This window comes from Pagrus pagrus (genome assembly GCF_965226575.1).
Source record: "Pagrus pagrus genome assembly, chromosome: 1".
NCBI lineage: Eukaryota > Metazoa > Chordata > Actinopteri > Spariformes > Sparidae > Pagrus > Pagrus pagrus.
Window position 1 is genome coordinate 11,005,129 of NC_140185.1, and position 23,760 is coordinate 11,028,888.

At 39.1% G+C, this 23,760-nt stretch overlaps 1 protein-coding gene across 1 annotated transcript; it reads left to right on the forward strand.

Moving 5' to 3' along the window:
• The first annotated feature begins 1,868 nt into the window (after positions 1 to 1,868).
• On the forward strand, positions 1,869 to 23,463 carry LOC311258776 (monoacylglycerol lipase ABHD2). The gene is made up of 12 exons (XM_084355356.1): positions 1,869 to 2,083; positions 3,917 to 3,995; positions 4,494 to 4,535; positions 5,070 to 5,285; positions 9,613 to 9,788; positions 11,209 to 11,376; positions 12,696 to 12,879; positions 14,009 to 14,101; positions 15,004 to 15,105; positions 15,291 to 15,360; positions 15,455 to 15,539; positions 19,430 to 23,463. Exons 4-12 carry the CDS (start codon positions 5,077 to 5,079, stop codon positions 19,636 to 19,638), a joined length of 1,296 nt encoding a protein of 431 aa, XP_084211482.1. The 5' UTR covers positions 1,869 to 2,083; positions 3,917 to 3,995; positions 4,494 to 4,535; positions 5,070 to 5,076; the 3' UTR covers positions 19,639 to 23,463.
• The last annotated feature ends 297 nt before the right edge of the window (positions 23,464 to 23,760 follow it).

The following is a 23,760-nucleotide window of genomic DNA, read 5'->3' on the forward strand; positions in this document are numbered from 1 at the left end:
AAAAAAAAAAGTGAGATTTATTGGTCAGGTCTGAAGACAGTCCTGCGGGATGTCCCAGTCCCACAACATTTGAGAGAAAAGCGTGAATAGAGTGTTTTAACAGTGTGGTGGTGCTTTGAATTAATCCCCGTGGGAAAACGCTTTATATAACCCTTGCCAAGTATTTAGGAACTCAGCAGGCAAAGTGCAGCCAAACCAGCTCAACTTCTCTGACCATGTCAAGGGAACTGGCAGGACGAGGCTGTGAACACCAAACATTAATATCATTCATTAACTGTGGATATTTGGCAACACTTCACATTAACCATCATTAATAAATGGTACATTTAATAGGCAATGGTTTATTGTAAAGTTGAAACTGATGTTTATAAACCTTTACAACTGCTTGATGCATTATTCATATGAATGTATTGTATATTAAGTATTTCATTGTTTACAGTGAAATTAGTACTGAGTACTTACTAGTTTAATTAACTACAAATTCACCATTTATCAATGTTGGTTATCATAATGTGTAAGACTATATATGTCCCACCAGAGATTGTGATTCAAATGAAGCTACATAGGAATGATTTATCTTGTTTCCAGCAGTGAATTTCACTGTGATCTCACATTTTTTGGCAGAAAAGTGAAACTGACATAGTTAAATTGTATAGACTTGAAGATTTGAGACTTGCAGAATCAGTGAAATCTTTTAAATTGCTTCTCAAGAAGTTAAAGTTTAAATTCTACTAGCGTACAGTTTTATTTCCAACTCCCCTGTTTGTATTTATTAATATTTTTATCTTTTGTTATTTTTGGGTATTTTATTAAATGAATTTTAGTTTATGTTACTAATCTTATTTTATGTGCCTCACAACAGTCCTGAAATGACATGATTCAGTCCTGGTTCAACCATGTAAAGCACTTTGTTTTTTAAAAGTGATTGATAAGTAACTTTATTATTATATTATATTTTAATTATTACTATAAATGGGTATAGGTGAAAAATATGGCAATCGGCTAAAAATAACCAGAAACATGGGTACAAAACTCGCGGTCTCTGACAGTCCAAAGCATCATCATAACATTGTTTTAAAATAGTTTATCTTAGAAATTGCAATTCTTTGTTTTCACAGGGAATTAAGGCATCATTCAACTTTATTTTACTGTATTTTGCAGTTCATCCCTGGTGTTCAGAACTTCATGTTAAACTCTGTCGCCACCTAGTGGATGTGTAGGTGTATTGGCAGCAGGGACTAAATCTTTTGTTGTTCTTGTCCCAATAACACTCTTCTGCAGGATGTATCACTTTAAAGTTGCGATCAACTAAATAAACTAAACAGCAGCATACTGATCATACAGTAAGTAGCTAGTACTTGCAAATGTATACTTTCCATGCCTACAGTGTATGTGTAAGCCCTTGAGTTGGATGAGGAATATAAAATTAAACTTCTGATAAAGAAATCCTGACCAAAGAGTGTCTGGTCGTAGCGAGTGAAGTACAACTTAGATGCTGGTACATTCCAGGACATATATGAACATATATGAACGGTTATGTAACAGGTTTCTGCTCACGTTCCTGTCACGTTCAGAAAGGAACTGGTCGATTTTGTGTCGAACGTACTAAAACGATTATCTACACACACAGGAAATGTTGTGAAATGATTTGATTCGGCCTATCGAAGCCTATTTTGTAATAAAAAGATATACCACGACAAAAACACACATTATACTCTTATTTAAAATGAAATATAATAAATAGAAAATCACTCATTGTAACGTTTCACGGATAGGGGGCGTGGAAACAGCTCGAACGCGACGTCATCGGTCGATTGGGCCAATCAGAACGCCGGAATGCTAATTCCAGAATCTTCTCGGAAGTGGAATCGGTGATGATGTCGGAGCGGCTGCTGCTGCTTCAGCTAGTGTGGCTAGTTTCAGCTCTGTAAACCAGAGGGCGTCAAACCCACCGGGCAGCCATGGTTTAGAGGAACGTAAAACAAACAAACAAACAAAACAAAACAACAAAATGCAACGACCCTAAACGAGGCCTGTCGCTTTGGAGCAGCAAGGAGGTGATTCATTTTACCCCCCAGCCGAGGTAAGAAAGCTAAAGATGCTGGTGCTGTCTGTGTCGGAGGTTTATCGGTGCTCTCAGATGATGTTACTTCATCAGATCGATGATTAACGGCAGGAACACGGACCGTTAAAGACTCTGCCTGCTGGGACAGGCTAGATGAGAGTTAATTAAAATGAAAACCGGTCTAACGGGGCTGCTTTTTGTCTAAATGTTGCCTCTATGTGAATTTCCTGCGCATGATATTCAGGATGGGCAGCGAGCTCATCCCAGAAAGCGATTTGGTTTTCATTTTCCGGGACCTGTACGTTCATGCTAACGAAGATGCTGCGGAGACCGTCGGCCTCCTCTTAGACAACCATAGCACAGATACACAGACTAACCCCCCGTGTTTTCATCCGGTAATGTGCCTATTTATAACCCCCTTCTCTCGGTTAGCTAGCTAACAGTTACGGGAACCTTGATAAATGTACCCATGATGGTGTAAACTCCTCTCTGGCTTGTTGTGAGTCGTGACCAAGGAGGAAGAGCTAGCGTGAATGTTAGCAGCTGTTCTGTGGCTAAATTGGATCGTTTCTGGATAAAAATAAACACACTTTCTCACGGCATTAGCTAGAGACAGCTGTCACAATACTCTCTGTTTGCAGTGGGTGGGACAGTATTAGCTTTGTGTATGTGGGATGAAATATTCAATAGAGCTAATTTTATGCAGCTAGGTACCATGTCTGTCTGGGCTGAGCTGTGTTTACAGGTGTACAGGATTTAAAGCTCTTTTTCTATGTGATGATCTTAGATATAAACTTCCTTTTTGTGGTAACGGTCCTAGACAAATAGAGGACACACTGTCAGTAATCAGTAAAAGTTGTACTGATATTTATTATTATAAACAGCCTGTATAATAATGTTATTAGGACGATTTCTAGAATAAGGAAGTGTATACTTTCCTTGTTTCTCTTCCTTCATTCACAGTAATAACATTATCGCCACAGATAGATACAATGGGAAAGGGAGCATGTTAATCCAGATAACAATTAAAAACAACAAAAAATCCCCCAGGCAAACGAGCAGAAGGCATAGTGCACAGAACAAGCCTTTTACTCGTGATGAAACAACCACAAATAAGCAATATTAATAATATTAGTACTACAACCAAAACTAGGAACTATACGGATGGATGTGGAACAAACACCAAACAATCTGCAGCCACCACTGCAACAAAACAATTACAGGGGAAACGCTGCTTTATATCTTAATAGGAACAGGAACATGCTTAGATGAATATAAATGTTCCAAGGGCACAACATTTGCACGAGGTCCAACCAAATGTACCAAGTTATGAGTAGATTAGCTTTATCACCAGTCAAAATCAAGGGTAATCTATTGAATGGCTGATAAAATGTGAACAAGAATATTAGTTTTGGGCTGGTTTGAGGTCAGACACACTGGTGTAAAGCAGTAATCCATTCAGGCGGAGTAAATATGTTGGTAATTACTGATTTGTCTCTAATTACCTCTGACTACCAGTCAAAAACACACCAAGTTATCAAAATTAAAACAGAGAAAAGCACGTACATGTCATAAATTTGAAGCTTTGGACAGTGATTTTATTTAGTAAATGACAAACAATCAATCCAATGTCATTAATCAAATTTTAACCAATTTAACACTTAATTGAATCACTGTGGTGATGCTGTGCTTACTGGTACATATTACGTGGCAAGACACTGGAGTGAAAGTAAACAAAAGAGGCATCATAAGGATGCTGTTGTCGAGGCATTTAGATGAGACTTTCAACACAGTTTAAGGAAAAACAGTGGAAAAGGGCTCAATGCATTTTCTTTGTTTTTTTGTATTTAGGTTTGACCACATCACTGTGACTTACCATTTACAAAAGTGTGGAACAAGTCGTTATTGGAGGCTAACTTGAACAGAAAATGTAAGTAAAAGCAGTGTTTTGTCATCTTGTATTTAAATCTTGTGTAATAAATCATGGTCTGTACCAATGATAGCAACACTCTGCACATTTTATTTTATGTGGCTTTTTGATGAGAACAGTGTCGTCTATTTTTGTGAAATCCTGTACCACAACTTCCCCTTTTTGCAACAACAGGAGATGGTGTGTCCTTTGTGTACTCTTCACAGTTCCTGTTCCATTTTTCCATTATCTCACAGCTGGGATGACTTTGTTTAATGCTTTGAATATATATATAACATTTGCGTAAATGTGTTAAGCTATTACTGTATTGGTGTTTTACATTAAAAGTGATGTTACTCAGTCCAGAATCACAATCTGTCATCAGTCAGTAAAATGTCAGGACCAATATCCCTTATGTAGCAAGGCTTTCTATTGGCCCTTTGTACGCTGTAATGTAATTAAGGTGAGTGTGTTAAATAACTGACTGTGCCTTATCTGACTGACTCTGTATTCCCACAGATCTGTTGCTACAGCGCCTTCAGCACCAAGAGGACTATTTAGGTCAGTCAGACATCATCATAAATTTTTCCTTTTTCTATTTTAAAGGGGCTCTGTGTAACAATTTGTAGACATTTAAATGTATTAGTCACTTTTATATCAATGTTAATGGCCAATGGCCTATACAAGCCTGGGGACGATTTGTTTAAGTTGTTTAATTCTGCTGGACTGTGGATTTCTTTGTCAAGGCTTCTGGTTGGATTTTCCGCGACAGTCCAAAGGATTTGACTTTATGCACGTTCTCGAGTGCTTCGTCTTAGTGCATCTCTCTGCTCCGGTAAAAGAGAGCAACAGTAGCTAATGTTAGTTTAGAAATGGAGTCTACTAACATAAACCGATGACCGATTTCACTGAGCCCATTTTACCAAGAACTCAAGAGATTAATTTTATCATTGTGTACAAGTTTAGATAATGGAAGGGAGTACAGGTTAATTTTATTTGTAAATATATCTATGATTAAATTTTCAATTTAGATTAAATGGATTAGAATAAATGAAAAGTACTGAAAGAAATGTGGTCCACTGTTTTGTTTTTCAGAATCATCATGAACACCCACGATTCAGACGTGCACACCATCTCCCCGGAGCTGCCGGCGATGTTCGATGGCATGAAGCTGGCGGCGGTGGCCACGGTGCTCTACGTCATCGTCCGCTGCTTGAACCTAAAGAGCCCCACCGCTCCCCCCGACCTCACCTACCAGGACACGCCCCTCAACCGCTTCCTTCTCAAGTCCTGTCCACAGCTGACCAAAGAGTGAGTCCTCAGCTCTCTCAGTTTCTGTCTCTCAAGACATAACCATGGAAATGCTTCGCCTGCCATCTGGGGCAGCAGTGGAGGTAGCAGTTTGTCTGGCGGTGGTCCCATCTGTCATCAGTGTTCCTGAGCGTGCCACATGTCTGTACCAGAGATGTCTGGCTTCAGCTCCGGCATGAATAAAACACCAGTCTTTGTTTTTGGGGTTATCCGAAAGGTAGACTGGGTTTGTTTGTCTCGCATTACAAATATAGACTCATTCACTGCAGGGCGAGGACATTTGCATATATGATGATGCACGTCTCCCCCTCAGGCTATCTCTGTCTACTACAATTTAAATCTTCCATTGGATAAATAATAACTGATGCAAACCAGTGGTTATTCCAGAGCAGTGTGAGGCAGGTATTCCCTTTTGTAGGCTAAACCAGGTTAGCAATGTAATGTACTGTCCTGCCCTGTGGTCTGCTGGTGGTGTAATACTCCATAGTGACTTTCAGCTCTGTAGGGTGCCCCCCTTCAAGCCTTCATCACGAGTGTCTGCTTATATAACCGATTGTTACTGAGCCCTTTGCCTTTCAGCTGCAGTGTCAGTGAACCTTAAGGCCATACTGATGTTTACATTTGTGCCTGGATTGTTATCATTCCCTCCTGAACAGCCATATTTTACTCACAGTGTGTAGCTGAACTGAGTTGATTGAAGTTTTGGACCCCGTCGGTATCATCTGTGTGGTGTCTCTGTGTTGTTGAGGGTTCATGCTTGTTTGTTGCTCATAATGACATCCTGCGGCGTTGCATAACAGAGATCAATTTCCCAGCGGAAAGCATAGGAGGGATGTTGTGAGGTTAAAAGAGTCGACAGCGTTTTTGTTTGGCTGCTTTTGGGGTAATGCACACCAGGGTTAACGTAGGACGAACATATGACTTTTTCTCGATGTTACCTTGTTTTATCTGTATCCAGAGCAACTTATTTTGCCTTTGATCGTGTAATTTAAAAGAAAAAGTCAGATATGTATCAGCTGATTGTTCAGGATCAGAGATGCACTGATATATCAGCCAAACAATCAAAACTGTACGATATTCCCCTTGTTGACTGTTGATAAGATGACACTGACTGATAGTAGACAATGTTTATCTGAAGTGTCACATTGTTTTGTTCTGCCACATTCACGAGTTACTGGCTCGTGACATTCCTGTTATCAGTTTGAAAGGGCTATCTAGGAACTGAAAAATTCTTCTCAATGGCTAGTTGTATAGCAGCTAAAAATACTTTTGAAGTAGTTTTTTTTAAAAAAAAGGAAATCATTTTCATGTAAAAGAAGGTTATACTAAAGGTTGTTCATTAAAATAGTATAATAATATTTGTGCTATTTGTAAGATAGTGTAATAAGGGGTTGAAGGACTTTTAAAGGGACGGTTCACTCCCAAATTAAAAATACATATTATTTCTCTTATCTGTAGTGCTATTTATTCATCTAGATTGTTTTGGTGTGAGTTGCTGAGTTTTTAAGATATCGGCTGTAGAGATGTCAGCCTTCTTGCGGGTGAACTGTCCCTATAAAACTGTTCAGTTCTGTTTTTTATGATGAAGGTTTCTACCTTTCCCTGGCACAAAATGAGGAATAAATAACAACAAAAACTAAATAAACAACAACAAAAAACATTGGCATAGGCTAGTGGCTAAATTGTTATTTTAAACATCCCAGATGGTATCAGCCCAGAATTTGTGCATCCCTATTCAGGATAGTGTTAATGATTTAATTTTAGTCCTAAATGTTAAAGCAGCAGAAATGTTGCATATATCAAGACAGCAGCCAACTGTAAACAGACCAATCCCAGAAGACAATATATTCAGAAACATGGTGGTATAGAGTCAACAGCAACAGAGCAAAGTACAGATAAAAGTGAAACGAGGAAAGGAAACATAAATGAGGGCAAAGACCACCGGATAGACTGCAGCTCATGTTGACTCATTTACTGTCACTAATATCTGCCTTTTAGGTATATGATCAACCAGGCTTCCCTCTACCTATTTTTGTTCTTCAGTATTTATTTATTTATCAGTTTATTTGACAGGGACAATACTTGTAGGCACTGTTACATTAAATTGAAATGCAGCTGATGCACAGTATATAGGACTTCTAGCCATGGCTAATTTGCCGTCTTTGTTTCTGGTTAGGCTTTTGAGGAATGAAACACTTGATACAACTCTCTTTAAAAAGACATCAAATCTAACAATGAAAAAGCATAAACAAACAGCCACTACAGACAGTGATTGTAACAATGACTAAGACCAACCTTTAAGAACAGTGAGTGAAAACAATGACTAGGAACAGAGAAAAAATTGTGTTTGGTGTTTTCCTAGCTTTCTAGTATCGCAAGCGTGAGACTTTATTCCTGGACTTTGATCTGGACTTTAGATCTTTGCTTCATCAAACCACACTGACGCATCCGTTTCCCCTCTCCGTTACCTAATAGCTTTCAAAGACAACAGCACACGCTGCATGAGAAGGTGACATTTACCAGAGGCAGTCTCTGTTATTCAAATTCCAACAAAGGGTTTGTCAGTCACATACATGGACAGATTGGAGCCTGCTGTCACTCCCAAGGTCTTTTAATACAGAGACTAGGACTCAACAATAAGTTAAGGTTTTAATGTAAGGTTTGTGTGCATTAGTAATATTTAAGGCTGCAACTTTCCTTCAGTCGACTAATTGATTAATGGACTAATCTTTACTGCTGTCATGAATGTCCAAGAGCAAAATAATGTGACACTTCAGATAAACATCTGCGTCTACTATCAGTCAACGTCATCTTATTAACAGACAACAACGGGAATATCAGTTTCGATATTTGACTGATATATCAGTGCATCTCTAATCCTGAACAATCCATTGACACATATCTGATCTTTTCTTTTAAATTAAACAATTAGAAGCAAAATAAGTTCAATTTGATCAAATTAAATTGATTAACGGACTAATCTTTGCAGCTCTAGTAACACTCTTCAGTTAAACGTATTTTTACCCTCAAATTGAAATGTCAGAAAAGTATTATTTGGGCTTATTAATAGGTATTTTTCAAACTGCATCGATTAAAGTACCAACAGAGATCAGAGCTGTTTGTGTTTTATGATGTCTCTTGCCTCCCTTTGGTGAACTCGACTGACGTGGTCATGTGCTTATCCTCCGTCCACATTACAACAATGAAGTCATCCTCTTCCCGTAGTCATAGATTAACGCTGCCGAGTACCTTCTGGAAAGGTGTGGTTAAGCTTCAGCTCCCCTCACAGCACATGCTAGAGGTGATTACATTATCAGCAAATGGAAGTAGTCTGCTTTCTGATTGATAGTTCTCTTATGTAATAGTGTACTTTGTAGGTACAGTAATTGTGGGAGGGATGAGGCAACGAAGAGTTAAAGGTTAGAGGGCTTGTGTAACTGTTAATGTAATTGAGCCCTTTGCTTTCTGAAGCTACTTACTGTGTCTGTGTTGTAAACACACAACTAGTGTCCACATCTGAGCTCGAGTTTACAGTTCTGTTGCTCTTGTTTATCTCATCTCATCACCTCCCAAGGCGGCCCGCTCTTCTTCACTTCACTGTCAGCAAGTCTAATAAGAAAAAAAAAATGCAGATAGGATGTTACATAATCGAAGGAGAGTGAGGAAAAGGAGAGCAAATGTTTGCTAATGTGTAATTTGTAAAAACTGTGAACAAGGCAGATTTCTTCTGTTAAAAGCGTGTGTTATATGAACTAAAATATTCTCAAATTCCCCTTCATCACCTTTTGATGGCTGCAAAATTACATAAAAAGCAGACAAATAGTTGTTTTGGCTCTTATTATGAGGTATGATTATGCATTGATGTGCTTTTCCTTTTTATCATATGATAAGCATCACCTTAAAGGGTTTTCCTGTCAAGTTGTTCTTTTGGTCTCAGCGTTGAAATAAGATGGTGATTCATGATAATGCACAACAAAAGGCACAATATTTCAAAGGAATATTGCGTAATCCAAAGGCTTGACTCCTACAGCTAACTCCTACAGAGGAATGCAAGTACTCAGCTTCTCAAAACAAAAGCAACAGACTGACGTTAAACATTGATGTCTGCTGGGAGTTTCAAAAGCTGCTACAGAAATGTGACTGTATGCAAAATATGTGCCAGACTGTTCATGTCATGGAACCATGAATGCAAATGTTTTGCTCAGGATAACAATGTGTTAATGTTATTTCTGGGAACTGACTTTGTGCTCTTATTGAATGCATTAGCAGAATCAGCTCATCTTTCTAGATCAAATTTAAAAGCAGAGTCCTATTTTGTGTTTTCCAGGTACATTCCTCCCTTACTGTGGGGTAAGAGTGGTCACCTCCAGACGGCACTGTATGGGAAACTGGGTCGGGTGAGCTCACCTCACCCCAGTGGAGTCAGAAAGTACTTACCCATGCAGGATGGGGCCACATCGACCTTTGACCTCTTCGAGCCAATGGGGGACCATCGAACAGGAGGTGAAGCATTTGATCAAAGTCTACTTTTTCTTTGACAACAGCTCATTTGTGTTGGTTGCTAGATGAAGGCTGATTGACTCTTCACTGTGATGCCAAACATAGAATTATCATATATTTTGTGGTTCTTAGTTGTATGTGCGTAATCTGTCAGCGTTTCAATTAAACGTAGCTATCCTCACTAGTCTGCACCAGAAGTACTAGTCCTTTAAACTTATTTTATTATTGGTCCCAATTAAATTACATATTGACATAATTTGCACTAAAATGTCATGTCTTCCTAGTCAAATGTTACATTAAGAAACACAAGTATCCGCTAGTAATGTAAACAACTTTTGCGTCCAAGATGTGTGTGGGTATTTGATTTTGCAATTGTCTTCAGCCAATGAAATGAAAATGTCTGTGTCATAAACGGGCATATTTCCTCAATATTTTCTGTTACGTAGAATATTGTTTTCAACAAATGTAATTGTTTGCTTTTATTTAGTGAGTTGTCGTATTTTGTAGGACAATATACAATCGTGATAATGCACTGTGCAAAGTGCCACACAGTTTAGGGCATTTGGATATGCTGTGATTATTGAAGACTGCTTAATCTTTTCAAATGGCTCTTATAATATACAGAATATACATTTTTAAACCTTTTAGTTTAAATTGTGCTCAATGTTGAGTGTTTTTTAACGTTTCAAATCATTGACAAGTCTAAGTTTATACTTCTGCTTAAACATCAGGGAAACTGGTCATTAGGATCATCCCTAATTGAAATTCTGCTTCTGCTACTTCTGTCTAGTCTGTTCATGCAACATCTCAAAGAGGGTCCTCTACTGACTTTCCTGAGGTTTCTCCCATTTTGTTGTTCCCGATGAAGGTTTACCTTATCTAATTCGAGAGTCAGGCATGGAGGCTTTTTGCATGTTAGACAGATTATAACTTGGACTTGGGCTATATAGATAAACTCAAAAACAAACCCATCAGTTACATCCACTAGTGTTATTATGTCCAGCTTTAAATGTTTTTATCAGGTCTTCCAGTTCTGCATTTCTAATACTTAAAGCCTTAAGTCATTGATCTTTAAACTGCATGTTTGTAATGCAGTTGTGTGAGAAGGGTGTTAAAGATTCCTTTCTTTGAATGCCTCAGCTGCACCCTGAGCCATCACCTCAACTTTGACCTCATGATCTTCTCAGAAAGCTTAAGACTCACATGACATTTGGTTAGAAAAAAGTAGTGTTACTATTTAGATTCTGTTTTGCTGAAGCTATATTAGACAAACAGTCTAATCCTTTGTTTTGGATCGGCTGCAGAGCTTTGCCTCGCTTGAACCTTTTCAATATACTGATGTGCTGTTTAGGAGAGTCAAATATTCTTGTTCTTAACTGTGCTCACATTTTTCTCTCTCTGACCCATCTGCCTGTTTTACCAGATGACATCACCATGGTGATATGCCCTGGCATTGGTAACCATAGTGAGAAGCATTACATCCGAACGTTTGTGGATTACGCTCAGAAAGACGGTTACCGCTGCGCTGTGCTGAACCACCTGGGAGCTCTCCCCAACATCGAGCTCACCTCTCCACGCATGTTTACCTATGGTGAGACCAAAGATCTGACTTCATGTTTACTTTACTACTGAGAAATGAACCTGTAATAGGATTTCCAGTATTTCCACTTTATAATAATTTTGGTAATTTTGCAGAATTTCTACATAAATTACACCTTTTTAATAGTTAACTTATTTTGGGTAAATATACACAAAAAGGCGATATTAGGCATGTTTTGGTTCAGGTTTGCCCATTTAATTGAACTGAACAGCAGCACAATCTTTCTCCATCCAGCATCCCATTAAATAGTAATAAAGAAAAATTACAACTCTCTGCATGCACAGTGCATTCTCCCCTCACATGCTCAGCCCAAACTACTGGCAGCAGCACTGAACTGTCTGAGCCACAGGCTTCCAATCAAAACTAGATTATATGACTGGAATGAACTGCTGCAATTGAATGACATTTTTTTTTTCATATTTATTAGAAAGGTTTTCAAATCCCTCTGCTTATAATACAGTAAAAGCTTTGTTTCTATCTTCTTATGACATAGTGAATACAGCCTGAGCAAATCACCCCTATATTGAAATGTATTCCTGAAAGAATGATTCCCATAAATTTCCATAAATTCCTGTTAATTCCATTGAATATTTCCACAATTTTGCAAACCTAACCTGTCACTTCAGAATGACTTCTTCGCATTAGGCGTATCTAGTAATGATAACCCAGTTTTAGAATAACAAAAAGTATTTGATTTCTGCTCCTCTCATCCAATTATATGTTGTTGTTGTTGTTGTTGTTGTTGTTGAGGCTTAAGAAGCTGTGGCCAGAAACAAATCTGATAGAGCTGAACCCCAAATTGCCCCTGATGAGCACTTGGCACCTTGCATGGTAGCCTCTTACATCAGTGTATGAATGTGTGTGAGAATAGGTGAATGTGACAAGTGTTGTAAAGCGCTTTGAGTGGTCTGTAGACTGGAAGCGCTATAGTAATGCGAGTCCATTTAGAGCACAGCTGAAATATTTGTTCAGTGCAGTTTTTGAAAAAATGATATCCTTTGGTGGCACCTTCACTTCATGATGTGACCTGGTCAAGTTAAAGGTATTTTAATATCCTGATTTTCCTTAATATAGACTAATCTCAGTACAACATCATTTCAAAGTAAAATCTAAAAGACTATATGAGCTACCACAGCTCACAAAGCGTATACATTTTCAGACCTGAGCGTATGTAAAAGCTCTAATAGAGACTCAAATGTAATACTCTAAGCTGAAGGCACCTTCAGCTGGAACTGCTGAGCAAGAGAAGAATGCTCTTTCCATTAAAGGTGTTATGTATTGATTGGTAACAATAACTGTCTTCCATACAGGGTGCACATGGGAGTTTGCATCCATGGTTGGCTACATTAAGCGGGCATATCCGCAAACCCAGCTGATTGTGGTGGGCTTCAGCCTGGGAGGAAACATCGTGTGTAAATTCCTGGGCGAGAACAGGACGAACCAGGAGCGAGTGCTGTGTTGTGTCAGCGTCTGTCAGGGGTACAGCGCTCTCAGGTGGGTTGTTGTACTCTCATTTCTTAATTTAAATGCATTGTGTCACCAAAGCCCCTTTATAACCCCGGCACTTGATGTACATTTCTAAATATAAATTAAGCTCGGCATGATGCCACGAAATGATTCCTGGTTGTGTAATGTAATCATATGTTAGTCACAGGTTTACAGAGCGTCTCCTGTCAGCTGTCGTTCAGCTATTCTATTTTCTATTTTTGTCTTGATTGATAGCTGTTTTGCTGAAGTTGTCAGTTTGAAGACAGTTTTTAAACTCAACCAACAAGAAAAACAAGTTGTAAACAGTTGTCATGAAGGGCCATCAGCCTCAGAGTTTTGTTTACTGCTCTGGACTCATTTTTTCGAATGTTTGCTCTAACTTTGTCATGTGGATGGTTTGTGTGTGTTCTATATTGTGCACTTTTACCTAACCCCTTTTGCCGGTACAGTGCAATGAACTGAACTAGCTGTCTGACAACATGCCCAGAATAACTCGTTGCGTACATAGAGTCACATTTGAGAAACACACAGGACAAACAAATCTATTACGACTGTTTTTAAACCGCCAGAGCATGTGGGTGTTAGAGGCAAGTCTGCACTCTGTGTTCATGTTGGACTGAGCCACACCTTCTGTGTTTAATATGCAGCCAGCGTCTCTTGGCCCAAATGACAGGCTGGGTCTGTTAAAGTTTGGATGTGGGCACTGGTGAAGGGTGTGTTGCAGGTTTTTTTTTTTTTTCCATTTAATGGGTTCTCCTTTCGTCCAAACCTAAGCTGGCCCTTCTGTCAGTATTGAGAGCTGTGACCATCCCTCTTTTCCACAAATAATGTGTGATTAACAAACCATACTTCCGATAATTTTTCTAGTTGTATTTCACCTCAAATTGTATCAAAATGTCAAAAAGAAAATGGAAAGCAAGTTATCTACTGGTCAGATATTTGTAGTTAGTTGTAGTGCTGGTTTGGTCTGTCTCTGTCAGTGAGCTGCATACTAATGCCTGACACCATTGCTACTCCCTCCACCAGCGTGACTCTTTGTCCAGTGGATTACACAGGACATTTGGTGTGTTGTTTGGAATGCAGACAGGCTGCACAAAGCTCACTTCCTGTGTGTTTGCCTGTCTTTATCTCTCAGGGCCCAGGAAACATTCCTACAGTGGGACCAGTTCAGACGCTTCTATAACTTTCTCATGGCAGACAACATGAAGAAAATCATCCTCTCACACAGGTATCACTGTTGGTCCTGCACAGTACAGCACTGTCACTCCATATTAAAATAACTGACATCATGGTTGGTCAATTCTGTAAACATTCCTGAAGCATCCACATAATAACTACGGCGCAGCCTGTCGGTGCAGCAAAGAAGTTTTCAGTGCATCGCAGTCATTTTCAGATTATATTGGACAGGGCACAGGTCAGATCTGTGCAGGCTTTCATTCTGCTCTAAATACTAGCACTATTTTTTCTTTGTTTCAAAAGATCAAATACCAGAATAATGAAAAGTGATTTTCTATTAACATATTGAGGTTAAATGTTAAGTTTACACACCATCTTAACTTATTTTAGCTTTGCTCATTTTTAGTTATTAATGGTAATCAAGTAAGTGACATCAGATATAAAGCACCTTTAGAGAGAAGAGATGTCACAAAGTGTTCATAGAGTCAATAATGTTTAAACATAATGTACATATAAGGCATGAGATGATAAAAATTAATATCACGATTATCCTGGCCAAAGTAACTGTAATTCACAATATCCTAATACTCATCAAAATATGGTTAAAATGGCATTACAGAATAGAAATTCGCCACAATCAGTGTTTTTGCCATGGTCCACAATATCTTGTATACTCCTGAGTCTAAACAAAGTCTTGGTCTCTTAAGTGGAATGAGGCAGAGTTCCAAAGTGTAGGAGCCACGACCTTTGTCTCTCCTTTAGGTGACAGTGAATGATGTTGTACCAGTGTTGTTATATTATTTGTAGATGTTGGTCTGAGGATATGGCAGTTTTTATCTAAGACAAGAAGAGCATTACACTAATGGTTGAGTAAATGACTGCACACTGAGCATTAATTGAATTAAACATTTTTAATAAATATTGATTGTTTGTGTGTATTTTTACTTGTTACAGGCAAAGTCTGCTTCGAGGGAGCTCAGTTAAAATGGTAGATGCAGATCTCAGTCGGCTGTACACAGCGACGTCTCTCATGCAGATCGACGACAACATCATGAGGTGTGTGGAGAAACAAAAAAGAGAAAGTTACAGCTCTCAGCGATTTATTGTTGTGGATTACACATCTGTGTTATATCTGTTGCTTGCAATATTGTTCATCCATTTGTCAATGGTGAGAGTATAAAATGTCTGATGTAATTGTTAAGTGAATTAATTTAACTTTTTTTTTTCTTGTGTTTCAACAGAAAATTCCACGGCCACAGCTCTCTCAAAGAGTACTATGAAAAGGAGAGTTGTGTACATTATATTCACAATGTAAGATTTGCATACGCTTCACAACATCTCGTATTATGTTTCTCTCTTTCGTCTCGTTGTGTATTTGTTTGACATATGTATTGTTATCCTCCAGGTAAAGGTGCCACTGCTGTTAGTGAACTCTGCGGATGATCCTCTGGTCCATGACTCACTGCTCACCATCCCTCGCACACTAGCAGGTAACTGAAAGCAGCATGTTTCATTACAATAGCAGAAATATTAAACCCTAGTTTTTTTAAACATGTTAACTATAGCAACCATTTCAGGAATGGGGACAACAGTGAGTGAGGTGGTGGGCGTGTTGTTGTCATGCTGTGGCTCTGCAACAGATGTTTAAAAAAAATTCCTAGGTCAAACTTTGCATGGGACACGATGAAAATTAAATGTCATGATTATCATGACCAGTTATTATCCCAATAATCATCAGAATATGCTTAAAATTCTTAGAATTTCTTTCCAACTTGTTAGGGAATTGTATCACAGATAGGACTCACATCTTTAGTTTGAAATCAATATAGGACTGGTAGCGAGCAAGACAGTTCTTTCACTGTGAGGATGTTCAGGATGATTTTCTAGATATTGGAAATTCACCTCGATTAGCTTTTGTCCTTGTTTTAATTGCAATCTGTGATAAAATCTCACATTGCCTCATGGCTTGGTCAAACTAATGACCTTCAAGGACACAGGTAAGTATGTATTTTAGTTTAAAAGCAGCTATAATTAACAATACCCAGATATATTGGTTTGTTTTAAACTAATAAGCACGAAAGGAAAAGGTAGCAAGAAACTCTGATCCTTACAGTTTAGAGCAAACTCTGGCCTTTTTTTCCCAACAACAGTTCAGAATGTGCTTTCACTAATAAAAAATGAGCCAAAAAGTGGAGAAAATGCTCAAAAGCTGCAGAATATCCTGCTGATAAAAGTTACTAAAAAATACACACCAAAAATAATGGTATGTTTTTGTGTCTGCACAGCGCAGCTCTCTACGTGTTTGTTGAGTAGTAGATGTGCCTGCAGACAGTTGGCAGCACATATTTACAGTTGAACCCTCTATTAAGTCTTTTAAATACAACAGGCCTGACCTGTCTGTCTAACGGTTCCCGTTAACACCTTAGATTTTGATCTCAGAAAAAACAAGCCTGCGGTCTGAAAGGCCCTCTGATGAGTTGGTTCTGCTCTCTGAACAGGGTGTGGCACAGAGGTCAGGACTGTGAGTAATGGCTTGGTGTGGTGCAGCAGCTGTAACAGTCACTCACACAAATACCTGAGTGTCCCTCCTCTGTCTATTTAAAGCGAGTTTAAGTCCTTCTGAGATTCCCAACACCTTATATTCTATTCTGCAGTGCATCCACAGTGTTTGAACCTCATTTTAAGAACAAGAAGAGGCAATTTATTCTTTGACTGCTTCCACATGACATGGTGTTTATCAAGCGTTCCTTCTCATCAGCCTGTGTGCTATATTTAAACTCACTGACCACTTTTTTAGAAAAGGAAAATCCCTCATGCAAGGGTTTGTGTGTGTGGGTGGATGAGTCCTGACTAAAAGTGACTCTATCCTGCATGAGTCTCCGGAGAGAAACACTTACTGGAAAGAGGATCAGCTGCCCCTCTAACCTAAAACGAGACACAGTCACTCAGTGATAATAATGTAATTAGCTTAGATTAGAGATGTGTGATAAGAAGAGTTTACAGCTTTCTATGAAGTCACGTATAAGGGAGTGAAAGTCTTGTATTTGGTTTGTAATCACCTCTGATTTGTAGTGTTCATAGGTCATTGTTTCTTTATTGCATGAATTTGCTGAATGATTTAATATTAAAATTAAAGATCCCCTCCGCGCATGAAATAAGGTCAATGAAAAGTGCTCTATTGTTTGTCTTACACGGTTTTTGCAGGAAAAAATATAATTACCTTATTACAATTCTTGCAATGGCACCTTCTCCTTCTCCCTCATTAAAAATTCCACAATGTGTCTATCTATCTATCTATCTATCTAGACCGGTTTTCCTGGTGCAGCAGTCATACTTTCCAGTCCCCCTTCAGTTAAAAATGTCTTCTTGTTCCTACGGCAGTTTGAAGAATATATATATATGTATATATATATATATATATATATACACACACATATATATATTTACATATATATATATATTCTTCAAACTGCCGTAGGAACAAGAAGACATTTTTAACTGAAGGGGGGCTGGAAAGTATGACTGCTGCACCAGGAAAACCGGTTTTATCCAGTGAAACAAAGAAAAGCTTGAATCAATGATTATTACGTGTCACAGTAAATGCCATGCCCTTGTGTTTGAAGGTCTCTTTAAAGGAAAAGTTCACCCAAAAATGACATTTCAGTCTTTATCTTCTCGCCCTCAAGTCAGTGAAAATTCGGGTAAAGTTTCGTAGTCGACTAAACATTTCTGAAGCTTCACAGCAGAACAGAGGTGCAGCATGTTCCTAATCAACTGAAGTAGATGAAGTAACAACTGAGAAAAAAAAAGACATAATGGCTCCATACAGCTTGTCCTGTGTAACCCAAGTCCCCAGAAGCCCAGAGATCCCACATTTATTTACAGCCTTTGTTAAGACAAAATCTTCATTAGCATTAGCACCCCGTCTGGAGTGGGTGCACAAGCTCAAATGCTTGTTGAAGGTGTCAATAACTTCTTTTCTAATCAATTTGGGATCATGGGGCTTCCAGAGACTTGGATTACACTGGATGAACTGCATTTTTCAGTTGTTTAAAAAATGCCCATCTACTTCAGTTGTTTAGGAGAATGTTGCAACACTGTTTTGCTGTGAAGCTCCAGAAATGTTTTGCAGACTATGTAACCTTACCCGACTTCCCATCAGCATCAGACTGAGTAAATTTGGGATAGACAGGCTTGGGTCCGGCCGATTATTGAGGCAGATAGTCAGCATTTTTCTGATTATTCGCATCTGTACTTTTTGCGTACAATTGCCGATAAAATTAAAAAATGCACTGCTTTGGATCAGAAGCAGCATCCTCTGTCTGTTGTCACCACTCGGTGGTCTCACTCAATGTCCTGCCGACAAAACTTTCTGATTAGTTGCACATCACAAGTAGTAGCCTATCAGCACTGAATTATCTGAATCTGAATTAAGCAGTAACTAAAGTTATCAAATAAAGTACAAAGTAACAGAAAATGGAAATACTCATGACAACTCCTCAAAGTAGTACTTAAGTACAGATTAAATTGTACTAAAATACATTCCATCCCTGGTTATTCTACATTTTCACACCAAGATTTTTTGCTTTTTTACTTCAAATGTATATTTGTTCTAAATATCTATCATCGTTCTCCTTGATTACTAATTATCGGTATCAGCCCTGAAAAAACAATGTCTGCAATCCCTAGAGTAAATAATGCCTGAATTTTCATTATTGGGTGAACTGTTCCTTTGAATACGAGTCCTTCTCTAGACTGCTCTGTTCCCACCTGTCACTGAGCCCCCACTGAGACTGTGGCTGCATCTCTGGACGAGCACCGAGTTGTCCCAGTGCAGCTCTGCAGCTGTCATGAATAGTGCACAGTGGTCAAAGCCCTGTGTGGTCATAATCACTAGTCAGCTGCATCAGGCTCACCCACTAACCCAGATAAGAGCAGGAGAATAAAGAGATCCAGGCCAATCCTTTTCATAAGACCACTGTGCTTGGTCGCCCACAGCTGCATCACTCTGCGGAGGTTCATACAGCAAATCAGAAAAGGATTAATGCTTTCTACTGCAGCGCTGAGATGATCTCCCTTGAGTTCAATGCTTCAGTAATTTCAGTATGAATGGATTAGCGTCCCCTTCTTAAGTCTGTAAAAACACAGCTTGAGTAGATGAACTTCGTTACATCCCTTCACTGCTTAAACAAACCTGCCAGACATTGAGTCATGCTGTTATCTGTTTGACCATGCAAACACACCCTCACTATCTATAACAGGCATGAAATAATCCCCGTCAGGCCCATATCTGGACGTGCGTGTCCACTGTTGGTTTTCAGATACTGATGAGAACAAACTACACTGAAGTCTAATCACCGTGTGTTGTGTCCTCCTTTAGCAAAGATGCCGAATGTGATCTTCTCCCTGACGCTACACGGAGGCCACCTGGGCTTCTTCGAGGGCGCGGTACTCTTCCCTCAGCCCCTCACCTGGATGGACAAAGTGATTGTGGGTTACGCCAATGCCATGTGCCAGTGGGAGAAACAGAAACCGCCGTGCCAAAGTGCACACCTCAGTGAGAGCTCCTGTGTGGAGGAAAAAGCTTAAACCTCTGACCTTTGTCTCTCTCTCTCACTCCTCCTCCTCCTCCTGCCCCCTCACCTCTCACCCTCCTCTCCCACCACTGTCCCAGCACTGAGGAGACACCTGAATTGAACCTTAAACTCTTCTTCTCTGCCTTCTCCTCCGGTGCTACTCACCTCTCCAGACCCACACATGTCTCCGCGCCTTCACCACGGTTCTCCTTTGTAATCACCATCACCTTACAGTATGTGAAGGAACAAAAACAACTAACTGCCTTTGTGCTCTTTTTCCTTTGCGAGGACTTTGAATTCAGAGCAGGAACATTTTCTCTACGTGTACACACCAGTGGTCCTTGGCTAATGGAGGCATTGACCAAATATGATGAGAGGAAAGGAAAGTGAGAGCACCACTTTAGAGTAGTTCATGAAAAACAAGAGCACACAAGAAGCCTCCTATTACTGTAAACTGACTGTGCTGCAGTCGGTGCCCGTTTGCGGCACCTGTAAGAAGCTCACTGCTTATCACCGCCAAGGCCATATAGCCTAGTCTGCTGTCTTAACCAACACAGCGTCTTTGTAGTATGTATGTATCTAACTCACAGATGTAGTGTGGATGTCCGTGTGCGCCTGTGTCGACCGAGAGTTCAAGACCCCGTGACGGAGCATGTGATCTTTATGTTTCGGTAGACGTGATCCAGATTCTCTGCCCCTAAAATGTCCGTTCTTTTGGGTGAATTGTTGCTCTGTTGTTTGTAGAAAATGTACAGTAGAAAAATTAAGTATTACGGTGGGATTTTACATGTTATGTCCAGCTCATGACATCTTCCTGGCACGTATGTTTTGGCACTTGAAATGTGTTCAGACATGAGTGGGAATCAACTCCAGTGGGGATCCATGCACATTCCCACAGTCACATTCTATCACTTTGATTCAGTGCACTTTACATCCTGTATGACACAATCCTTTTACTCCCCGCCCCCCCATAAGTCGAAGTATGTAGGTTATTGATGATTAAGCTGGAGAACTGGAGGGAGCGAGGATGATAGCGAAAAGTTAGATGACTTGCGTGTTCCCTGTGTCGTCTTTTGTCCGTGTCTTTGCGCCCTCTTACTCTGTCGCCTGCCTTTGATCAGCTGCAGGTCCAGCCAAGACGCTGATATCCTTCTCTTACTGCACAGACCTGCCACTAGCCAGCTTCCGAGTGGTTAAGTGCTCATAGACATCTTATTACATTTACCAGCAGATGATTCTGTGGTGTCAGATTTTGAAAATGCAGCCATTGTGGTGCTGTTTAAAGGGAAGGTTCAGTAGGTTTTTTCTTCATAATCTGAGCTGTGAGGTGTGATGAGTCAGAGGGCAGAGGAACTCTAAACCAAATGTTTATTTCATTGGACCGTTTGTTAAATTCTGGTTGTTTTCAATTAGATGGAGACCACTGCATGCAAGAAAGAAGAGATTTAATGCAAGGGAATATTTTTGTTTCTTAGACTGCATTGAGAAGCTTTTCTTTAGTGTTTTAGCTCCACAGAGTGGACTTAAAAACTGTTGAAATCCATCTTAGTTGTGTTTTGATGAAATCAAACTGCAATAATGAGACCTGTGGACTTTTTAAAACCTGAATCTAATCGAGAACTTTGATGTAAGGGCTTAGGAAGCAGCTTCCAGTCCAGCCAAGTAATCTGAACACTGTGATGAGACAGATGGATGGTTTGAAATAATGAAGGGGAGCTTTCTTGTAAGGCAGTTTGAGCAAAGCTGGGCTGCAACTAACGATTCTTTTCATTGATTAATCCGCTGATTATTTCTCAATTAATCGATTAGTTGTGTGGCCTAGAAAATGTCCGAAAATGGTGAAAAATCTTGATCAGTGTTCCCCAAAGCCCAAGATGATGACCCCAAATGTCTTGTTTTGTCCACAGCCCGAAGATATTCAGTTTACTGTCACAGAGGAGGAAAGAAGCCAGAAAAAAAAATCTCATTTAAGAAGTGGGAATCAGAGAATTTTGACTTTTTCAAGAAAGTACACAACCAATTATCAGAATAGTTGGCGATTAATTTGATAACTGATAACTAATCGATTAGTTGTTGAAACTCTAAAGCCAAAGTTTGTGAGTTTAAGTCTTGGGTTTGATAGTATTTGCATGAAGTAGAATTCATTTAAGTTGCAGGAGGTTTAGGATATCAGGACATTTCGTATAAGTAGCACACACTGTCAGTAATTAAAGTGCACAGAATATAAGAAAATATGAAATTGTAAGAATCAAAGACCTGTGTTAAACAGTTATTCAGTTTTTGTTTACACTAAGAGACTCCACTGTCTCTGCATAGGAACTTGGAAAATAGTAGTTTGATCTAAGTTATTTTTCACAATGGTCAAATGAATGGTACTGTAATATTGATTCTGATCACTACTGATATCAAATCTGTTCTTTTTTCTCAAGGATAATTTCATTCTGATCTGTTGTAATTTTTTAGATGTCATTGTCTTAAATTTAACCTCCTTTTGTAGAGATTATTCTGTGCAAATACTATGAAATCCAGGTGTTAATCTCACAGACACTGGCTTAAAAAAAATAGGGATTCACCGATCCAACTTTATCCCTCTTAACTCAATACTGATCTGATACCAGTGCCCTCTTTTGTTCACATTTAAAATCCGTACACGCCACAGTCTGAAACTCATTGCAATCATTTTTATGTACTGTAAAGTAAAATGAGTCTGATGCAGAAAGTCAGCAGACCATCATCACTGAATTTAAGGGGAACTCCAGTATTTTTCAACCCTATTTCCCTGTTGTCTAACCAGAAACAGCCGTTATGTCACTCTCACTAAATCCACCTCCATTTACAGAAATGGTCATTTAAATTTTTGTGTGTTTTACGACAATAAAATGACGTTTGATGTTTCTGTAAATGGAGTCTGGTCATGTTAGGGTCAGGGTTAGGCTTTGGCAAGTGGCTGTTTCTGGTTAAACAAAAATGATCTTATTCTTTAACAGAAAGGGTCAATTCAAATAATTGTTATCCACATGAGACACTTGGGAAACGAGGGAAAAGAGGGTCCAGTTCCCCTTTAATTCCACTGAAAATGGAAACACTAAATGTTATAATGACACTTACAATGAAGCTATTTAATTTGGATCAGTAGCATCATGGCTGCTATCTCAGGTGGGTGCATCCTAAGGACATTTTGGTGCATCCCTAACTGAAAAGTGTCAGTTTGAGTTTCTTTGCCTCGAAAAAGACTTTTCATCCTCCATTGTTCAAATCACAAATCACTGCTGCCATCTGTCGTCAGGGAGACCAAACTACAACTGCCAGTCATTCATGGCAAACGTCCTCTCATTCGCCTGCAGAGAGGTGACATGATTCATGGTTCACTCTGTCCACAGCTCTCATTTTAACACAATCAGGTGTGGTTTGGATTTACTCTGGCTCGTAGGAAAATCAGAGGAGTATCGACGACACCAGCACAAAACCCAGTTTCTGCAGTGAGAGCCATTTGTGTTCTTTCTCAGATTTTTTTTGCCTCCCCCCCAACTTTGCACAAAAAATGCAGGTTTGGATGTATTATTTGGATGTATTTTTTTTCTTGTCGATTATTTGGGGTATATTTGTTTTTGTATTTTGTATTGTTATTACGACTTCTTGTGTTATCGTGCAAATGCATCAGAGCGAGAGTGTTGACGAGTACAGTGCGTGTATACTGTGTCATATCACCACCTCTGATTGAAAACCAAAACTTCTTCACTTTAACGACGAAAAAGCTAAAGAAATATAATATAAATATAGTGTATATTCAAATATTTGAGGGAACAGTTGTGAAAAAAAAGGCAATAACCAACCAGGAGGGATCTCTTGTCATTTTAATGTGACAGGAAATAGTGTCATCGTATAAAAGACCAAAACACGTCATAAACATTCAGATGATTTTCTCATGGAGTGTTGGATCTGATATGTTGGTTAACTGTGTTGATATGAGAATGTGCTCCGTTGTATTTATCCTGACCCAGGTGCTTCAAGCATCTTGTTTTGTCAAGATTGTGGGCTCACGTTTAATTTGAGTGGAAGAATTTAAATATAAACGTCTCCAATGTATAAAGTAATACGCCTTGGATTGGGATGAACATTGCTCAGTGTTCTTCTA